The sequence below is a fragment of the Bison bison genome, unplaced genomic scaffold, assembly GCF_000754665.1.
Source record: "Bison bison bison isolate TAMUID 2011002044 unplaced genomic scaffold, Bison_UMD1.0 scf7180017861046, whole genome shotgun sequence".
Classification (NCBI taxonomy): Eukaryota; Metazoa; Chordata; class Mammalia; order Artiodactyla; family Bovidae; genus Bison; species Bison bison.
The window spans coordinates 1538134-1553289 of record NW_011491618.1 but is presented as its reverse complement, the minus strand read 5'-3'; the positions used below and the strand labels follow the sequence as shown (position 1 = coordinate 1553289).

Here is a 15156-nt window from a genome sequence, read left to right as displayed (position 1 = left end):
AAAAGGCTGCTTGGCTGGTGGAAGGAGAGTCCCAGGTCTCTGGGATTCGTCTACTGAAGAGACAGGGGCCTTGAACCCAGCTGAGCCTGGAAAGGGGGGACTCTTCTGAAGTCCTTCAGAGTCCTGTCACCACCCCCTTTAAAGCTACACTTGCACCCTGGCAGAAGCCCCCCTCGCCATTCCAGATCCCTGGTGTGTTTCTCGGGGGGTGGCCTTGTGAACCGCTGTCCTCAGTCTTGTGATGCTGGCAGCAGCTCTGAGCCAAGAAAGGACAGGGCTATTTTGAGCTGTGGCAGCCCCTCCAGCGCCCTGTCCTTCTTAGACAAATGACCCAGAGGTGGGAAGAGGCCCAAGGGACATTCTCTCTGCCCCGGCCCTCCCCGAGGCCTGTGGTTGTGGCCTCAGCAGTACTTAGCGGGTGGCAGTGGTAAAATAAACTTGCTTTATTTTGTTCTACTGACCTCTCCAGGGCTCTTCTAAGACACAAGTTAGAAACCGATTCCCAGGTCTCCCCAGAGCTGAGCCTCCCTCTCCCTCCTTGATTTAACAGGGGAAGGGAGCTCAGGTTCAAGAGCTGGAGAGGGAAGGAGGGCCTTAGCGGGTGGCTAATGCCAGGGGAGGGAGCGGGGGGTGGTGGCTGGACTCCTCGTGGGAAGGAGGCTGGGATGGCCCCTCTGGGGAGCAGAGAGTGGTCGAGGGCTCACAAGTCCCGCTCCCTAAGTCTCCTGGCAGCACCAGGCCTGGCTCTTCATAAGCCATGACGACCAGGTGGGCTGAGGCCATCTCACAGCCCAGAGCAAGGAGCAACTTCCTGTTCTTCAGGAGGGGTGCAAGCAGCCCCCAGCACCCAGTTGAGACCAGAGCCTGGCAGGCTCAGCGGGAGGATGGAGGGGCTGGTCCTCCATCACGCCCTCCACTCCGGAGGGCATGGGACACAGACTGGCACCTGCAGAACCCAGGGTGGCTCAGCTCCGGATGCAGATGTGGACAAAGAGAGTGGCCGGTGACAGTGAGGCCCCGTCCTTGGAAAGCAGGTGGATGTGGCGGTACCCTGCAGGGAGGGTAGCCCTGCGTCAGCTTCTCTGTCCACTGCCCCGCATGGCCAGGCATGTAGGGTGCAGACCACATCCCACTCCCAGGGTGGCCTGGCTCAGGGCAGGCTCTCGGAGGAAATGGGTGGCCCCAGTGAACAGGGTCTTGGAGGCCGGGACCCCCCATCCCTTTCTACCCCACCAACCCCCACCAACCTTGCTTCAGACTGCTGAGAGGCAGCGTGAACTGGCCCACGAAGTCATTGGGGGAGGTGGCGTCATAATCCTCTACCACGAACCGGACCAACGCCAGCTCCGGAACCCGCAACTGGAACTGCAGGGTCTGCCCCCAACGGGGGTTGAAGCCTAGGGCGCAGGCCTGGCAGTCAAGAGCCCGCAGGGCCAGCCCCGCCCAGCACCTCCCTCCGCTCTCTGCGGGCCCGCCCTCTACTCCGTCCCCCACCGCCCTCTACTCCGCCCCCCCCACCGCCCCCCCGCCAGCAGGGCCCCCACGCACCGTTGTTGAGCACATAGTTGGTTTTCTTGCGAGCACAGTCCGCGGGCACCCCGTGGATCTCAATGCGCACCAGCGGGTCCACAATGGAATTGGGCTTCTCGGTGTTCAGCTTGGGCAGCTGCTGTGCCGTCAGCACCTGTGCGGGGAGAAGGGGGGCTGCAGCCCGGCCCGAGGCGCTCACACCACCCTCCCGGGCCCTCCCCAGGCCTCCGTTGTCCTCGGGCTGGTGCCACCCCCGCAGAGGGGACCCCGGGCAGGGCACGGCCCAGGCCTCTGACCTGGATGGTGAGAGTCGTTCTGGGGGGCCCAGGACACTCAGGGTCAAAGGTTGTGTTGGGCGACCGCAGTCGGACGGGTTTCAGGATGTAGCCACACTGCCCGTTGACGAGGAAGCGCCCAGCATTGAGGTCCATCTCGTAACCCGGTGTCTGGAAGTTCAGTGCCACTGTGGACACAGCAGAGGCAAGGCAGGGCCTCTTAGTGGCCCTCTCCTCACTGCTCAGTCTCAGGGGCTCACTGCCCTCCCCACAGATAGACTTGGTGTGGAGAGGACTTGGTTCTCTCCAGAGAGGGTCCCCCTGCCTGGGTGGGAGTACCATCCCACCCCAACCATGGCTTGGGGGCATCATGGCAGCGAGGGACCCAGCCCCACTACCACCTGTACTTCATGGCTGAAATCCCTCAAGGCCAGAGAGAGGTTTCCCTAGCTTCCCCAAGGGGCACACTCCTCTCCTTTGGCGATGCTCAGTGTCCTCCAGAGCCCCCTCTCGTCAGTGTGGACTTAGTGGGGACTGCCTCTGTGTGTGTGTGTGTGTGTTTATGTTAGGGGCACAAGGGAGTGGAAGTTTTTTTCTGTTCTCAGCTGTGTCCAACTCTTTGCGACCCTATGGATGGCAGCCTTCCAGGTTCCTCTGTCCATGGGATTCTCCAGGCAAGAAGACTGTAATGGGTTGCCATTTCCTTTTCTGGGGGGATCTTCCCAACCCAGGGATGGAAACTGGGTCTCTTGTGTCTCTGCACTGGCAGGCGGCTCCTTTACCACTACGCCACCTGGGAAGCCCTTTTAATTTCTACCTTCATAAAAAAATTGAGATTTTACACTGCCAAGAACCAACAACCCTGATTTGTGTTTCCCCACCTGTTGACAAGTCTTTTAATAATTGTTATGACTGAGACTCATGTTTCTGACTTCTGGAAAGCTGTGTTGCCCCATCACCACTGGGGCCTCCATGGCTCCCAGAGCCACACCCCCAAAAGTGGCCCCTGCCCACCCCCTCTTCTGCTGCCCCCACTCACCCAGCTGACAGCCCGAGTTCCACATCTCCTGGGGGCTATAGTTGGCCGAGTTCATCCGCAGCCCCAGCGGGTAGACACGGGTCAGGTGGCGGGCATTGTGCCTGACGAAGCTGTTCCCTGGGGGAGAGGTGGGGTGGGACTGTGGTGGCCACTGGGGTATCACTCGCTCACTGGCTGCCAGAGCCTGTCAGCCACCTTCCCCGCCCCCCTGCCACCTCCAGAGACCAGCTGGGAACAGGCAGAATTCCCATCGTCAGCTCCCGCTGCCCCCTTTCCTCGTTCTCTCTGATGAGGGGGCAGGGGGTCCTCATGAGGAGGCTCCTGAAGTCCAGAGGGGCACAGGGACCCCCTCCCACAGCCTGGCACTGCATCCTACCCCCCACCCAGAGTCCCCACATTCCTGACTCCGTGGGTGGAGCCCCTGGCCCCAGGCTGCAATCTTTTGTTGCTCAATCCACAAACACTCCTCCAGCCCCACCTTGGGTTCCAGGAACCCTTCCGTGTATGTCATACCTCCAGGCCTGGGGACAACCTGCTTCTCCAGTCTGGAAGTCCCCTCCCCCTCTTCATCTGGCTGCTTCCTCCCCCTGCTGCAGGACTCCCCCAGCCTCTGTCAGACCCAGTGGATCCCCCCGCACCGCAGTTATCCGTCTATGTCTGGCCCCGGATTAGGCTGTGAGCCCGTGAAGGCAGACAGCAGTCTCCCTTGTCCCAGTGCCCTCTTCTTGCATGCATACCTGGCCCAGTGCCGGGCACTCATTCCCTAAGCCCCTCTCTTCACTGCCCCCAAAGCCCTTTCACTCTCCTTTCCAGACCAACGTCAGCATCTCCCACCCACCCGGGGTCCGCCGGTCCCCACCTCCCTCCTGCCTCAGATGCCCCACATCCTGGCTCCCACCTGCCTCTCGGATGAGCTTCTTGGCCTTGCGCTCGCTGAGGGAGCTGACCTGGCAGGGCTGGGGTGGGACCGGGGGCGGGCGCAGGGTCTGCAGGCGGGTGGCACAGCAGTACACGGCCAGGGCCGACAGCTCCGGGGAGATCTGCTTGGCCTGGGAGACAAGCCTCAGCGGGGGTCTGCCCCCCACCCACCAGCTCCAGCCCCCTGGTCGTCCCACCTCCCTTCTCTCGGCCACCTGTCCCCAAGCTCCACAGTGCCTGCCCAGCCCGGGCTGGCACACTCACCCGCCGCCTCTGCTCTATGGCCCCCAATTCCTCCTCTTCATCTTCCTCTTCATCCTCCTCCTCCCGCTCTGATAGGATGCGACCGTTCTCACTCCTAGTGTCTGGCAGCTTCTTCCCCTTCACCAAGACCCGGCCTTTCAGCCTCTGTAGATCCAGCATGGAAGAATGAAGCTCCCTTGCCCCTGTGTCAGTCCATCATTCAGACACCACTGTGTGAGGGGCTGGCTTGGGGTGTGAGCAGGGAAAGAGACACACATGAGTGATGTTCCTAACAGGAAAAAACCTATGAGGGAAACAGCCTATGGGACTATCCAAAGGGGACTGGCTAATGAGGTGCCTCCAAGCCTCAGAGTACTGCAAGCCAGACAATAAAATGAATGAGGCAGCTCAGGGTTGAAAGAGAAGGCCTTCTCTTCAAAAAAGATCTCACGAAAGAAGTGCAGGTAGAACATGTGTTCACAGGATCTTTTTTGTCTACGACTTGAAAGAGAAGATCACTGTCCACAGGTATATAGGTATATAGACGCATGGAAAATTCTGGAAGAATATACAAGACACCATTGAAGGTGATCACGTCTTCAGAAATACGACAAGGGGAGCAGGAGTGGAGGAAAATCCATTTTTCATTGTGTATGCTCTCTTTTTTCTTTTACCATATATATATTTTTTTCATACTAATAAAGTCAAATCACACACAAAGGTGAACCCAGATTCCCTGTGTAATTTGGGATTGGGAGTAGGAGGAGAGTTTTCTCCAGGAACCCTAAAAGGATGTGTCCTGAAGAGGCAGATAAAATGCTCTGGGGTTTGGGAGAGAGGAAGATGGACCACTTCTGGCCAGAGCGCTGAGGAAGTTGCTAAGGCCACAGGAAGAGGCCCTTTACTGAGCTAGACTCTAAGCAGGTGGCACCTGGCGAGCATGGGAGCTCCAGGTGGAGAAGACAGTGTCAAACAAGGGAACGGCCAAGCCCTCAGGGACTCTGTGGGCAGGAGGCAGGGTGGGGAGGTCAGGCCAGGTCATGGAGGGCCTTGCATGCCAGGAACAAGGGTGGGAGGCGTCTAGTCAAAATGGAAGGTAGGCAAGTGACAAGACCACAGGGTGCAGATGTCAGATGAACGGTGACACAGGAGGTTAAGGCAGAAAGGACTTTCCTGGCGGTCCAGTGGTTAAGACTCCGCACTTCCACTGCAGGGGGCGTGGGTTCAACCCCTGGTCTGGGAACTAAGAACCCATATGCCACAAAAGGTGGCCAAAAAAAAAAAAAAAACAGAAGGTTAAGACAGAGGAGAGGGGTCCTGAACAAAGGTGGATGGTCGACCTTGGAGCCAGACCCTCCGCCCACCCAGGCTGGGGGTCTGAGAGCCTTACCTCTGGGGATGGCAGCTCCTCAGGATTCTGGGAGTCCAATGTCTGTGTCACCAGCATGTCCCCCAGGATGGTGTGCAGGTGGCGGGCCATGGCAGCCTGCTGCTCCAGCCCGCAGTGGTTCTCAAGGGATAGGATGACGGGGTACGGGGACACCTGTGAGGGGGAGGGGCAGCAGCTCAGAGACACTAGCCCCTCCCCCACCAGGACCCCTGCTACACCCAGCCCCCAACCCCCTTCAGGATAGGCAGGCAGATGTCTGGAAAACCCACTCTGGGGGAGACTGAGAGGGTGGATGTGGGACATACCGGGATCAGTGTGTCCATAGAGGGACAGAGGTCAGATCTGGGGCCCCGGGGAAGGGGGTGGGCTGTCTGGGGAGCTGAGAGGGGCTGGAGGAATGTTTCTTTTAATAAATGCTCTCTATGTTAATGACACTGACCATGCCATTTAGGTTACACACTTTTCGTCCCAGCCCATTATTTGTTGATGGAAAGATTCCTATACCTTGACACATGTGGCAATTTTATGCAGGTGCAACGTTGAGCTTCTGTTTTATGATTTCCTCTTTGTGAGTCATGATTAACATGTCCTTCCCTACCCACATGGTTTTCTTCTGGAAATTTTATGATTTTCATACAATTACTAAACGTAAGGGTGGGAGAAGGGAGCCCCTTGTCCAGCTTTATTCCACCCCACTGGCCAGCTGTCCCAGCAGCACTTGGTGAAAGTGAGTCTCTGGGCAGGGGTTTCTTTTGGTTTTTGTCTTGGCCACACTGCACAGCATGCAGGATCTTAGTTCCCCGGCCAGGAATTGAACTCATGCCCCTTGAAGTGGAAGTGTGGAGTCCTAACCACTAGACTGCCAGGGAAGTCCCAGGTGGTTCTTTTGGAAGGACAGAGATCAGCTGGGGTTGCCAGCAAGGCTCTGGGGCTGAGTGTGCGGGTCCCGGGGCTCACCGTGAAGGCGTGCTCTCGCACTGCCTGGATCACGTCTCGGAAGAGGATCTTGGAGGTGAGGGTGTGGCCGTGATAGATGACCGGCTCACCTCCTGGCCCCTCCCAGCAGTCCAGCTCCACACAGCGGCATCCCTGGGCAAAGGCCCTGCAGACAGACGGATGGACAAAGTATCTTGTGGATAGCACAGAGCAGGGCAAGGGGCAGGCCTCCTGGGCCCCAGGAAGCCCACGGTGGGAGTTAAGCCCCTCATCACCCCCAAACCGGCTCCCAGACCTGTTCAGCTCCACCATCCCCACATTGTGGTACCTGACGTAGGCCTCAGTACTGCTGGGTCCCCCGATCTGAGAGTCAGTCAGGTAGGTGTTGTGTGAGGAGGAGATGAAGTAGTGGGCGAGGGGCTGGTCCATGTCCTGGAACACGCATGTGTGGGCCAGGTCCAGGGCAGCTCCCTCAGGGGACAGCAGGTACATCATGAAGCCATCCAGTGTCATCAGCTCATGCTGCTTGGCTGCAGAAAATGGGCAGAAGAGAGCATCAGGCTATGCAGGGACTCCTGTGTCTGGACCCCAAAATCTCAAAGCTCACTCAACTTAGTAATGATGAGCACTTGTCTACTGACTAGACTCTACATAAGTTATGCCTTTTTTTTTTTTGCCACACTACACAGCTTCTGGGATCTCAGTTTCCTGACCAGGGATTGAACCCAGGTCCCACAGCAGTGAAACCCCAGAATCTTAACCACTACCACCAGGGGACTCCCGAGTTATGCCATTTAATTTCAACCCAACCCTGTGAGGAAGATACATTACTATGCCAATTTACAGAGACGGCGGCTGAGTCCCAAAGAAGTGAGGTGAGCTGCCCAAGATGGCGCCCACAGTCAGGAACAGCAGAGCCCACTTAGCTGGGCACCCAGACCTGTCAGACGCCAAGCCCCGAGCTGCGTTGGCCCCAGCCCCATCTGTCAGACCCTTCTTCACCTGTCTCGTTGAGCTCATAGGTGTGGATGAGCTGCTGGGCGTGGGCCAGTGTGGCCTTGTGCTCGCCCTGGTCCTCCAGGAACTCCAGCAGCTCAGAGGCGCTCAGCACGCGGTCCTCTCCTGAGTACCGATGGAAGATCTCCTCCAACTCAGGGCGTTTCAGCAGCCGCCGCAGAAATTCCTCGATCTCTGGCCCCTCCAGCCGCTCATTTTTGGAGCGGTCACACTCCTAGAGGGCAGGAGGGAGAGGCTCAGAGGAGGACGACACCCTGGGTGAGCCGGGTGCTCTCACACCCATGCTCTGTACACACCCCCATCATCCACCACGGCTGGGACAGGAGGTGACGTCTCCCATTTCACAGGTGGAAAAACTGAGAGCTGGCAAGGCCGCAGGTCTCACTCAGACTCACGCAGCTGTTAAATCGCAGGGCTGGGTTTCTAAAGACGGTCTCTTGGGTTCAGGGCTTATCCCTCTGCCTACCCCAAGAAACAAGATAGGGGAGAAAAAACTGTGAGCTTCAGGCAGGGCTGGGCCTCTGTGCCGGAACCCCGCTCTGGTGTGTATGCGGTACTGTTCTCACACATTCACACCAAGGTCAACGAGCAACACACCGCTGAGAATGTACATGGTGCAGTCCACGTGGCGCTGTCCGTCCAGGAGTCCAGGTGCCGTGGCCCTCCCGTCCCTCAGGGTCACACAGTCCGCGTGCTCCAACTGGGCCATGGATGCAGAGCCCACCCCTGTGGGCCCCTCCCACACGTAGGGTGTACATGGTCACGTGTGGAGGTGCCAGATGCCACAGTGGAGGGGGTGTGCTCACGCGTGTGCCCATGAGCCCGAGGTCCTCGCTACCTGGGCTCTGCCTGAGGGTGAGGAAGGAGCTCTGGGCCCAGGCTCCCAACCTGGCTCCGTGGCTTCCCTGGGTGAAAGGGTAGAGTAAGGCCCAGATGCAGCCTTTCTGCAGAAAGAGGCGACTCTCCACAAAAGCCTGGGGTGGGGGAAGGGAACCGAGGACTCCCATGGCTGGGGGAGGCAGAGGTCAGAGTGGTGGCAGGTGCCCACCTTGAAGAGGCCGTAGGCGTACATGTCGTTCATGTCCAAGTTGACCATGCGGAGCAGGTTCTTGATTTCCTTGAAGCTCATCTTACTGTCCTGGTTGGAGTCTGCCCGGTGCAGATAGGAGTGGATCCAGGTGTGGGTGCTCAGGAAATACCCGCAAGAGGCTGGGCCCCGCCCCCAGCTGACAGGTAATTGACAGATAAGCAATCTCCCATGACTACACACACACTCATCCCCTCCCGCCTGGGGGCTCCCAGTTTGGGAACTGTGCGTTCCTCTCAGCCTGTGAACTTCCTGAGTTCCGTAGGAGCGCATCCTTTGTGGGACCCAGGCTCCCTAGGGACGCCTGGCCGCCACCCTCAGTTCTGAAGACAAGGGCTCAGTCTCAAATCTCAGGGCCCCTAAGAGTGGAGCCACGCCTCTCCTGGGGCTGGGAGTCCTCCCGGCATGGGGCTGGCCCCTCCATGCCCGCCTGCCACACTCCCCGGGAGGATATTGGTCAAGGCGCTCGCGTTGGCTCATGGCATCGAGGCGCGCGCGCAGCTTGGCCAGACCACGCACCCAGCGCTGCGCCTCCTCGGCCGTGGGCGCCACCAGGTCCAAGTTCTTGCGGCGCCCCTTGAAAGCGATGGTGAGGCAGCGTGCCGGCTCAAAGGCGCCCCCGAAGTGCCGCAGGCCCTCGGACTGGTGGCCCTCGCGGATGGCCTCGATGTGCTGGACGAAGACTGCGGAGAGGAACGGACCGCGCGCGGCCGGGTCAGGGCGACGAGGCCAGGCCGCCACTGTCCCCAGGCCGCCCATGCCCTCCCCGGCCCCACTCACAGATGTGCTGCGAAGGCGCACGCGGGATGCGCCGCTGGAACCACACGCTCAGGCCATCCTCCTGCAACCGGTACAGCCGTTCCTTCTGCCACGTCGGCGAGCGGATCTTGCAGAAGCGGGAGCCCCGCAGCATGGCCCGCACATCCTCATCCTCCGACAGGCCTGCGGGGACGGGAGGCCATGGGCACCCTGGAATTCTAACCCCCTCCCCAGCAGGGAGAAGCAGGCGGGCTTCCCCAGGCAGCTCTTCCTCTCCAGGTAACGGGTCACTGAACTGGCTGTGGCTCTAGGCTTTTTGGCCCCAAGGCCTGTGCTCGGTGTATCCCACCCAGGGCCCCCTGGAAGGGGTGCCAGCAACAGGCTGGCCCTCCTCCCAAGCCTCCCCTGGAGGCCTCAGAACAGAGCTATTGCTCAAGACACTGCCTGGGGCTCTGGCCTGTTAAAGGTCACCTTTTCTGTCACTGCCCTCCAGGCTTCAAGCCTAGAATCTGCCATCAAGAGCCTTTTCCCTTGAGACAAAACTCTGACCATCAAGAGGGTTGTTTTTGTTCAGTTGCTCAATTGTGTCCGACTCTTTGCGACCCCATGGACTGCAGCATATGCAAGGCTTTCCTGTCCTTCACCATCTCCTGGAATTTGCTCAGACTCATTCCATCCAACCATCATCAAGAGGGTAGTCTCACTATCCAACCTAAATCTTTCTTATTGCAACCCAAGCTCTTCACCTCTGCTTTCTCAAGGACAAGGAGGTCATTCTGGCTCCAGGGTCTCAGACCAAGCAGGCCAGGCCCAGCCCTGCTTTGGCCAGCCTGAGGCTGACCTCCAGATGCCCTGGTGAGGCCCGCAGAAAGCATGATCTCCGTGACACTAGGTATCCCCCTTGTCCAGACACTGTCACAACCCCATGTGCTCTCCAGTCACAGCGTCCCTCTTCCTTAATACGACAAAATGCTTGTAAGTCACCTACTACATGCCAGACCCCACTCATGTATTAACACACAGGAAAACGAGTGCAGAGATGCTTCGGGAACTTGCCAGAATTCCATGGCTGGGGAGTGGTGGAAACAGGCTTTAAACCCTGGAGGTCAGGCTCCAGCATCTTCACCCTTGGCCAGCACACTGAGCCCTCTGCTCCTTCTATCCTCTTTACCCCTCCCTGCAACCACCCTGGGCCTGGAGACATACGACAGAGCGGGATTCGGGGGTCAAATCCCAGCTCTGTCACTTCTGTCATGGCCATGGTGGCACTACCCTGTGACTGCTCTAAGCCTCCAGTTCTGCATTCACAAAGTGGCGACCACAATAGTAGCTGCTGCAAAATCCAAAATTCAGTCAAGCTGCTGCCTGCTCCGTGGGGCCACACCCTTTGCTTGGATGTGTCTCAGCAGGGGTCAAAAATAAAAGTTTGTGAGCCAGGGGACTATAGAATGGGTGGGAACCAGTCAAACTGTAGGGTCCACGCCCTTTGGAAAGGACGGGGCCAGCCAGGGGTGGATGTGGGCCCAGAGATTCCAGAGAACTGGAATCTGAATTTGTATGTGATGCCTCCGAATTTTTCAGTGTTGGCAATTAAATCAAATTGAAATAAAAATCCCCAAACACCACTGTGTGTGCCAAAGGAAACAGGACAGTGGGCTTCTCTTCCTCCTTTTATTTTAACAAGCTCCCAGCACTGGGCTTGGCTTTAGGCTTTGTGCCCCATCCCTCAAGGACCCTGCTTGTCTGATGCAAACTCTGACCTGAGGAATCAAGTCTAAATCCCTGTGACTGCCTCTCCCTGACTCTGGGAGCCTTTGTAGGATCCTTCTCCATCTTTTCTTCATATCAGAGTCCTTCAAGGACCAGCTCAGATACCACTCCTCTAGGAAGCTTTCCCTGATCTATCCTCAAATGGGAGTTCCCCTTCCCTGACTACCAATGACACTTTTTACTTTAATTAAATCACCCCACCTAAATTGTAATTTCAGTGGATTTTTAATAAACTGAAGCACTGGGATGTCCTCACCCCAGGGCTTGTCCCAGAGCCAGGCTTGCAGTCAGTGTTTTCTGAAAGGTGAGGCAGATGGAGAGACAGCTGGGGGACTAAGTGCATTCTAGTCCCAGCCCTGAGCCATCTGCCCCGACTTCCGAGCAGCAGCCTTGTGGATGAGGGTTTCTCAACCCTGGCTGTGCATCAGAATCACCTGGAGAGATTGCGAAACCCATGACCCAGAGATTCTCGTTCAACAGGTGCAGGTTGGGGATTGGATATCCGTATATTGGGTATCTGTCCTACTTTGTGGGACTTTCCTCATGGTCCAGTGGTTAAGAATCCATTGCCAATGCAGGGGACACAAGTTCGAGCCCTGGTCTGGGAAGACTCCACATGCTGCGGGGCAACTAAGCCCGCACGCTCAACTACTGAGCCCAGGTGCTGCAACCACTGAAGCTCCTGCACCCTAGAGCCCCTGCTCTACAAGAGAAGCCTCCGCAACGTGAAGCCCACTAACTGCAATGAAGAGTAGCCCTTACTTGCAGCAACGAGAGACAGTCCATACACAGCAACAAAGACCCAAGGCAGCCGGGGGAAAAAAAGAATCTACCTTGTGACTTTGAGAGAGACTGTGATCGAGAATCATGGACTCAGAGGCAGGAGGAGAAACCTGCCATCCTTGAGAGGTTATGGGGACTTCCCTGGTGGTCCAGTGGCTAAGAATCTGCCTTGCAATGCAGGGGGCTCAGGTTCGATCCCTGGTAGGGGAACTAAGATCCCACATGCTGTGGAGCCTGTGCACTCCAGAACAGCTAAGGGAAACTTTGAAGCCCTTGTGCTGCAACTAGAGAGTCTGTGTGTGGCCAGGAGAGATCAGCAGGATGCAACAATATTCCCCCATGCCATCACTAAGACCTCATGCAGCTGAATAAATATATAAAAAATAAATAAATAAAAGAGGCTATGGTCCCCCTTGGGGCCAATCTGTGACCCTAATGGCTCCAAGGGGTCTCCCTTTAAAATAAAGGATGGAAGAGAGGCCCATTGTCCTCAGGACTGTGGCTTTCTAGAAGGGTCAATGGCCACTCAGTGCCACCTAGCCAGGAAGGGGAGGTGGAACCCTCCTGTTTCCACACAAAGAGCTAGAACATGGCGTGTGCTAGGCCAAGAGACTCACCAGACCCTCAGCCCCCTATCCTCATATCTGGGCAACCTCTGCATGCTCTCTTCCTGAGGGTGGGGGGCAGGGAAGTCAGGGAGCCCTGCAGTGCCACTGAGGCTGAGGCCACCCCTTCTCGACCTTCTCAGCTGTGGGAAAGGGGACTTCTCGTTTCCATGACAACTAAGCTCTGTAGCTGGAGCCACCTCCCCTGACCCGGCCAGCCCTGTGATGCCAAGCCCAGAGTTGGGGGGCGGGGAGGAGGGGAGCTGCTGAATGACTAAGGCCGGAAATGGAGGTGAGTCACCATCACCGAGGGCCTGTTTTGTCCAGAGTTTTCTGCAAACAGGACATGGAGAAAGGCAGCCTGAGCTCCTGACCGGCCCCCCAGGGGGACAGATTCCCACGCTGATGGGGGCCCTGCTCCTGACTCTCACCCCAGCTCCCCAAGAACCTGTTTTGGGAAGGGGTGACATTCCATTCTGCCCGCCCTACCAGCAAGGGCCCCCAGATCACACTGCCCCTTGAACCACACTGTCCTCCGCCCACACTGCCAGTGGAAAGGCTTCACAGAATGAGGGTGAAGTGCCAGGCTGGGCCGGGTGCTGAGCACCTGGATGGCTGTCTCTATTTCTCCATTGCTTGAGCTTCTGAACCCTGGGATAGTGAGAGGTATGGGGTGTCAGACAAGGGGGGCAGAGGTAAGGGGGTGAGGTCAGGAGGAGGGTCCAAGCTCCAGGCAGTGATGCTGTGAGGGGCCTGGCCCTCTGCCTAGCTGCCCAGTAAACATCTTTTTAGTCCTGCCAGATCCAAACCCACAGATGTTTCCTGGACCTCATTCCTACTCACTTGGAGCAGGTTCACTAAGAGCCTACCTCCTGCGGTTTCCGTGGGTTCTTTATCTATCCATTTCTGCCTATCTATCCATTTCTGGAGTGGGGCTGGGCCAGCACCATGGCCACCTCGACCGAGCAGGTTGGGGAACAATTATGAAATAATAGTAGTAAAAACGAGGACAATCAGGAGCCAAAAGGTGGAAACAACCCAAGCGTCTATCAGCAGATAAACAGATAAGGGAAATGCAGTCTAATCATTCGGTGGGATACTATTCAGCCGTATAAAGAGTGACGTCTGATCTCTGCAAAGTACGACATGGATGAACTTTGACAACATTATGCTAAGTGAAATAAGCCAGACCCAGAAGGACAAACATCTGATTCCATTTACATGAGGTACCTAGAACAGTCAAATCCATAGAAACATTTTATATCATTATTCCTCAATTTAAAAAATTCAGAGACAGAAAGTAAATTAGAGGTTACCAGGGATTTTGGAAAGGGACAAACAGGGAATTATGGCCCAATGGTTACAGAGCTTCTATTTAGGGTGATGGGAAAGTTTTGGAAATAGCACAACATTGTCAATGTCATTAATGCCACTCAATTATCTGCTTCAAAATGGTTTACATGGCCAATTTTATGTTATATATATTTTAGAATGATTTTTAGAAATAAAGGGACTTCCCTGGTGGTCCAGTGGTTAGAATTCCATGCTCCCAATGCAGGGGGCACGAGTTCGATACCTAGTGGGGAAACTAAGATCTCACATGCCATCATGGCACAGCCAAAAATAATGATAATAATAATGTAATATGCCAGGAGGGGCTTCCCAGGTGGCTCAGTGCGTAAAGAATCCACCTGCAATGCAGGAGATGCAGGTTTAGTCCTTGGGTAGAGAAGATCCCCTGGAGGAGGACATGGAAACCCACTCAAATTTTCTTGTCTGGAGAACCCCATGGACAGAGGAGCCTGGCGGGCTATAGTCCATGGGATCGCAAAGAGTCAGACACGACTGAAGCGACTGAGCATGCACGCCAGAAACCACCATACACTTTAAATGGGTGAATTAATTCTCAATAAAGCTGTTAAAGAGGCAGCTAATGAATTTGTTCAGGGTTGCAGGGTCGATAAGTGGTGAAGCTGGAGTGTGTTGAGAATTGGGGAGGGAGCTCACCCAAAGGGCTCTATGGGGCTGAACCCTAATCCACCTGGGGCCCGTCCACAGGGAGCTTGAAATAAATGATAAAGAAGGAAACTGAGGCAGCGCCTGGGAAGGAAGATGGGTAGTTTGCTCCATCCCTGCTCCTGAGTCTCACGGCCTCCAGCTGGTTTTGTCTCCCGCTCGGCCCACTGTCATCGGCTCGGGCCCAAACACCTTCCCTGAGCTGAAGGCTCACCTCTGCCCCCAGAGAGGGACCGGAAGGTGGTGGGAAACAGGCAGCCCCACAGTTTCCCAGCGACCACCTTCGGCCTGGGCAGTTCAGGCTGTGTATGGTCCGGGGGCCAGAGGGGTTCTGTGGCCAAGGCTGGGGGTGGGGCAGGAATCTGCCTGGGCAACAGAGTTGGAAGAGGCTGTGGGAGGCCAAGTTCATCTCTGTCCCTTAAATCCCACCTTTCTGGACTTCCCTGCTGGCTCAGTGGAAAAGAATCCACCTGCCAATGCAGGAGACACAAGTTCAATCCCTGATCTGGTAAGATCCCACATGCAGCGGAGCAACCAAGCCCCTGTGCCACGAAACTACTGAGCCTGTGGTCTGGAGCCCAGGAGCTGCGACTACTGAGCCCACACGCCCTAGAACCCGTGCTCTGAAACAAGAGACGACACAGCAGTGAGAAGCCAGCGCACCGCAACTAGAGAGTAGCCCTTTCTTGTCGCATCTAGAGAAAGCCCTCGCACAGCAACGAAGACCCAGCGCAGCCAAAAACAAATACTTAAAAAAAAAAAAAAAAAAACCCAAATACATTTTGTTT

General features: G+C 56.4%; 1 protein-coding gene across 1 annotated transcript in view; it reads right to left on the bottom strand.

Annotated features, from left to right (window-relative positions):
* Positions 1-424: 424 nt before the first annotated feature.
* The window catches only part of PLCD3 (phospholipase C, delta 3), a 21468-nt gene continuing 6736 nt past the window's right edge, over positions 425-15156 (bottom strand). The window contains exons 2-15 of the mRNA XM_010832417.1: positions 9216-9377; positions 8890-9118; positions 8397-8526; positions 7334-7562; positions 6660-6861; positions 6353-6497; positions 5396-5548; positions 4027-4170; positions 3743-3893; positions 2845-2961; positions 1827-1993; positions 1549-1684; positions 1248-1397; positions 425-1051 (exon numbers count right to left, since the gene is read on the bottom strand). Of these exons, the coding sequence (XP_010830719.1) occupies positions 966-1051; positions 1248-1397; positions 1549-1684; positions 1827-1993; positions 2845-2961; positions 3743-3893; positions 4027-4170; positions 5396-5548; positions 6353-6497; positions 6660-6861; positions 7334-7562; positions 8397-8526; positions 8890-9118; positions 9216-9377 (2201 nt within the window). The 3' untranslated portion in view covers positions 425-965. The remainder of the gene's footprint in view (positions 1052-1247; positions 1398-1548; positions 1685-1826; positions 1994-2844; positions 2962-3742; positions 3894-4026; positions 4171-5395; positions 5549-6352; positions 6498-6659; positions 6862-7333; positions 7563-8396; positions 8527-8889; positions 9119-9215; positions 9378-15156) is intronic.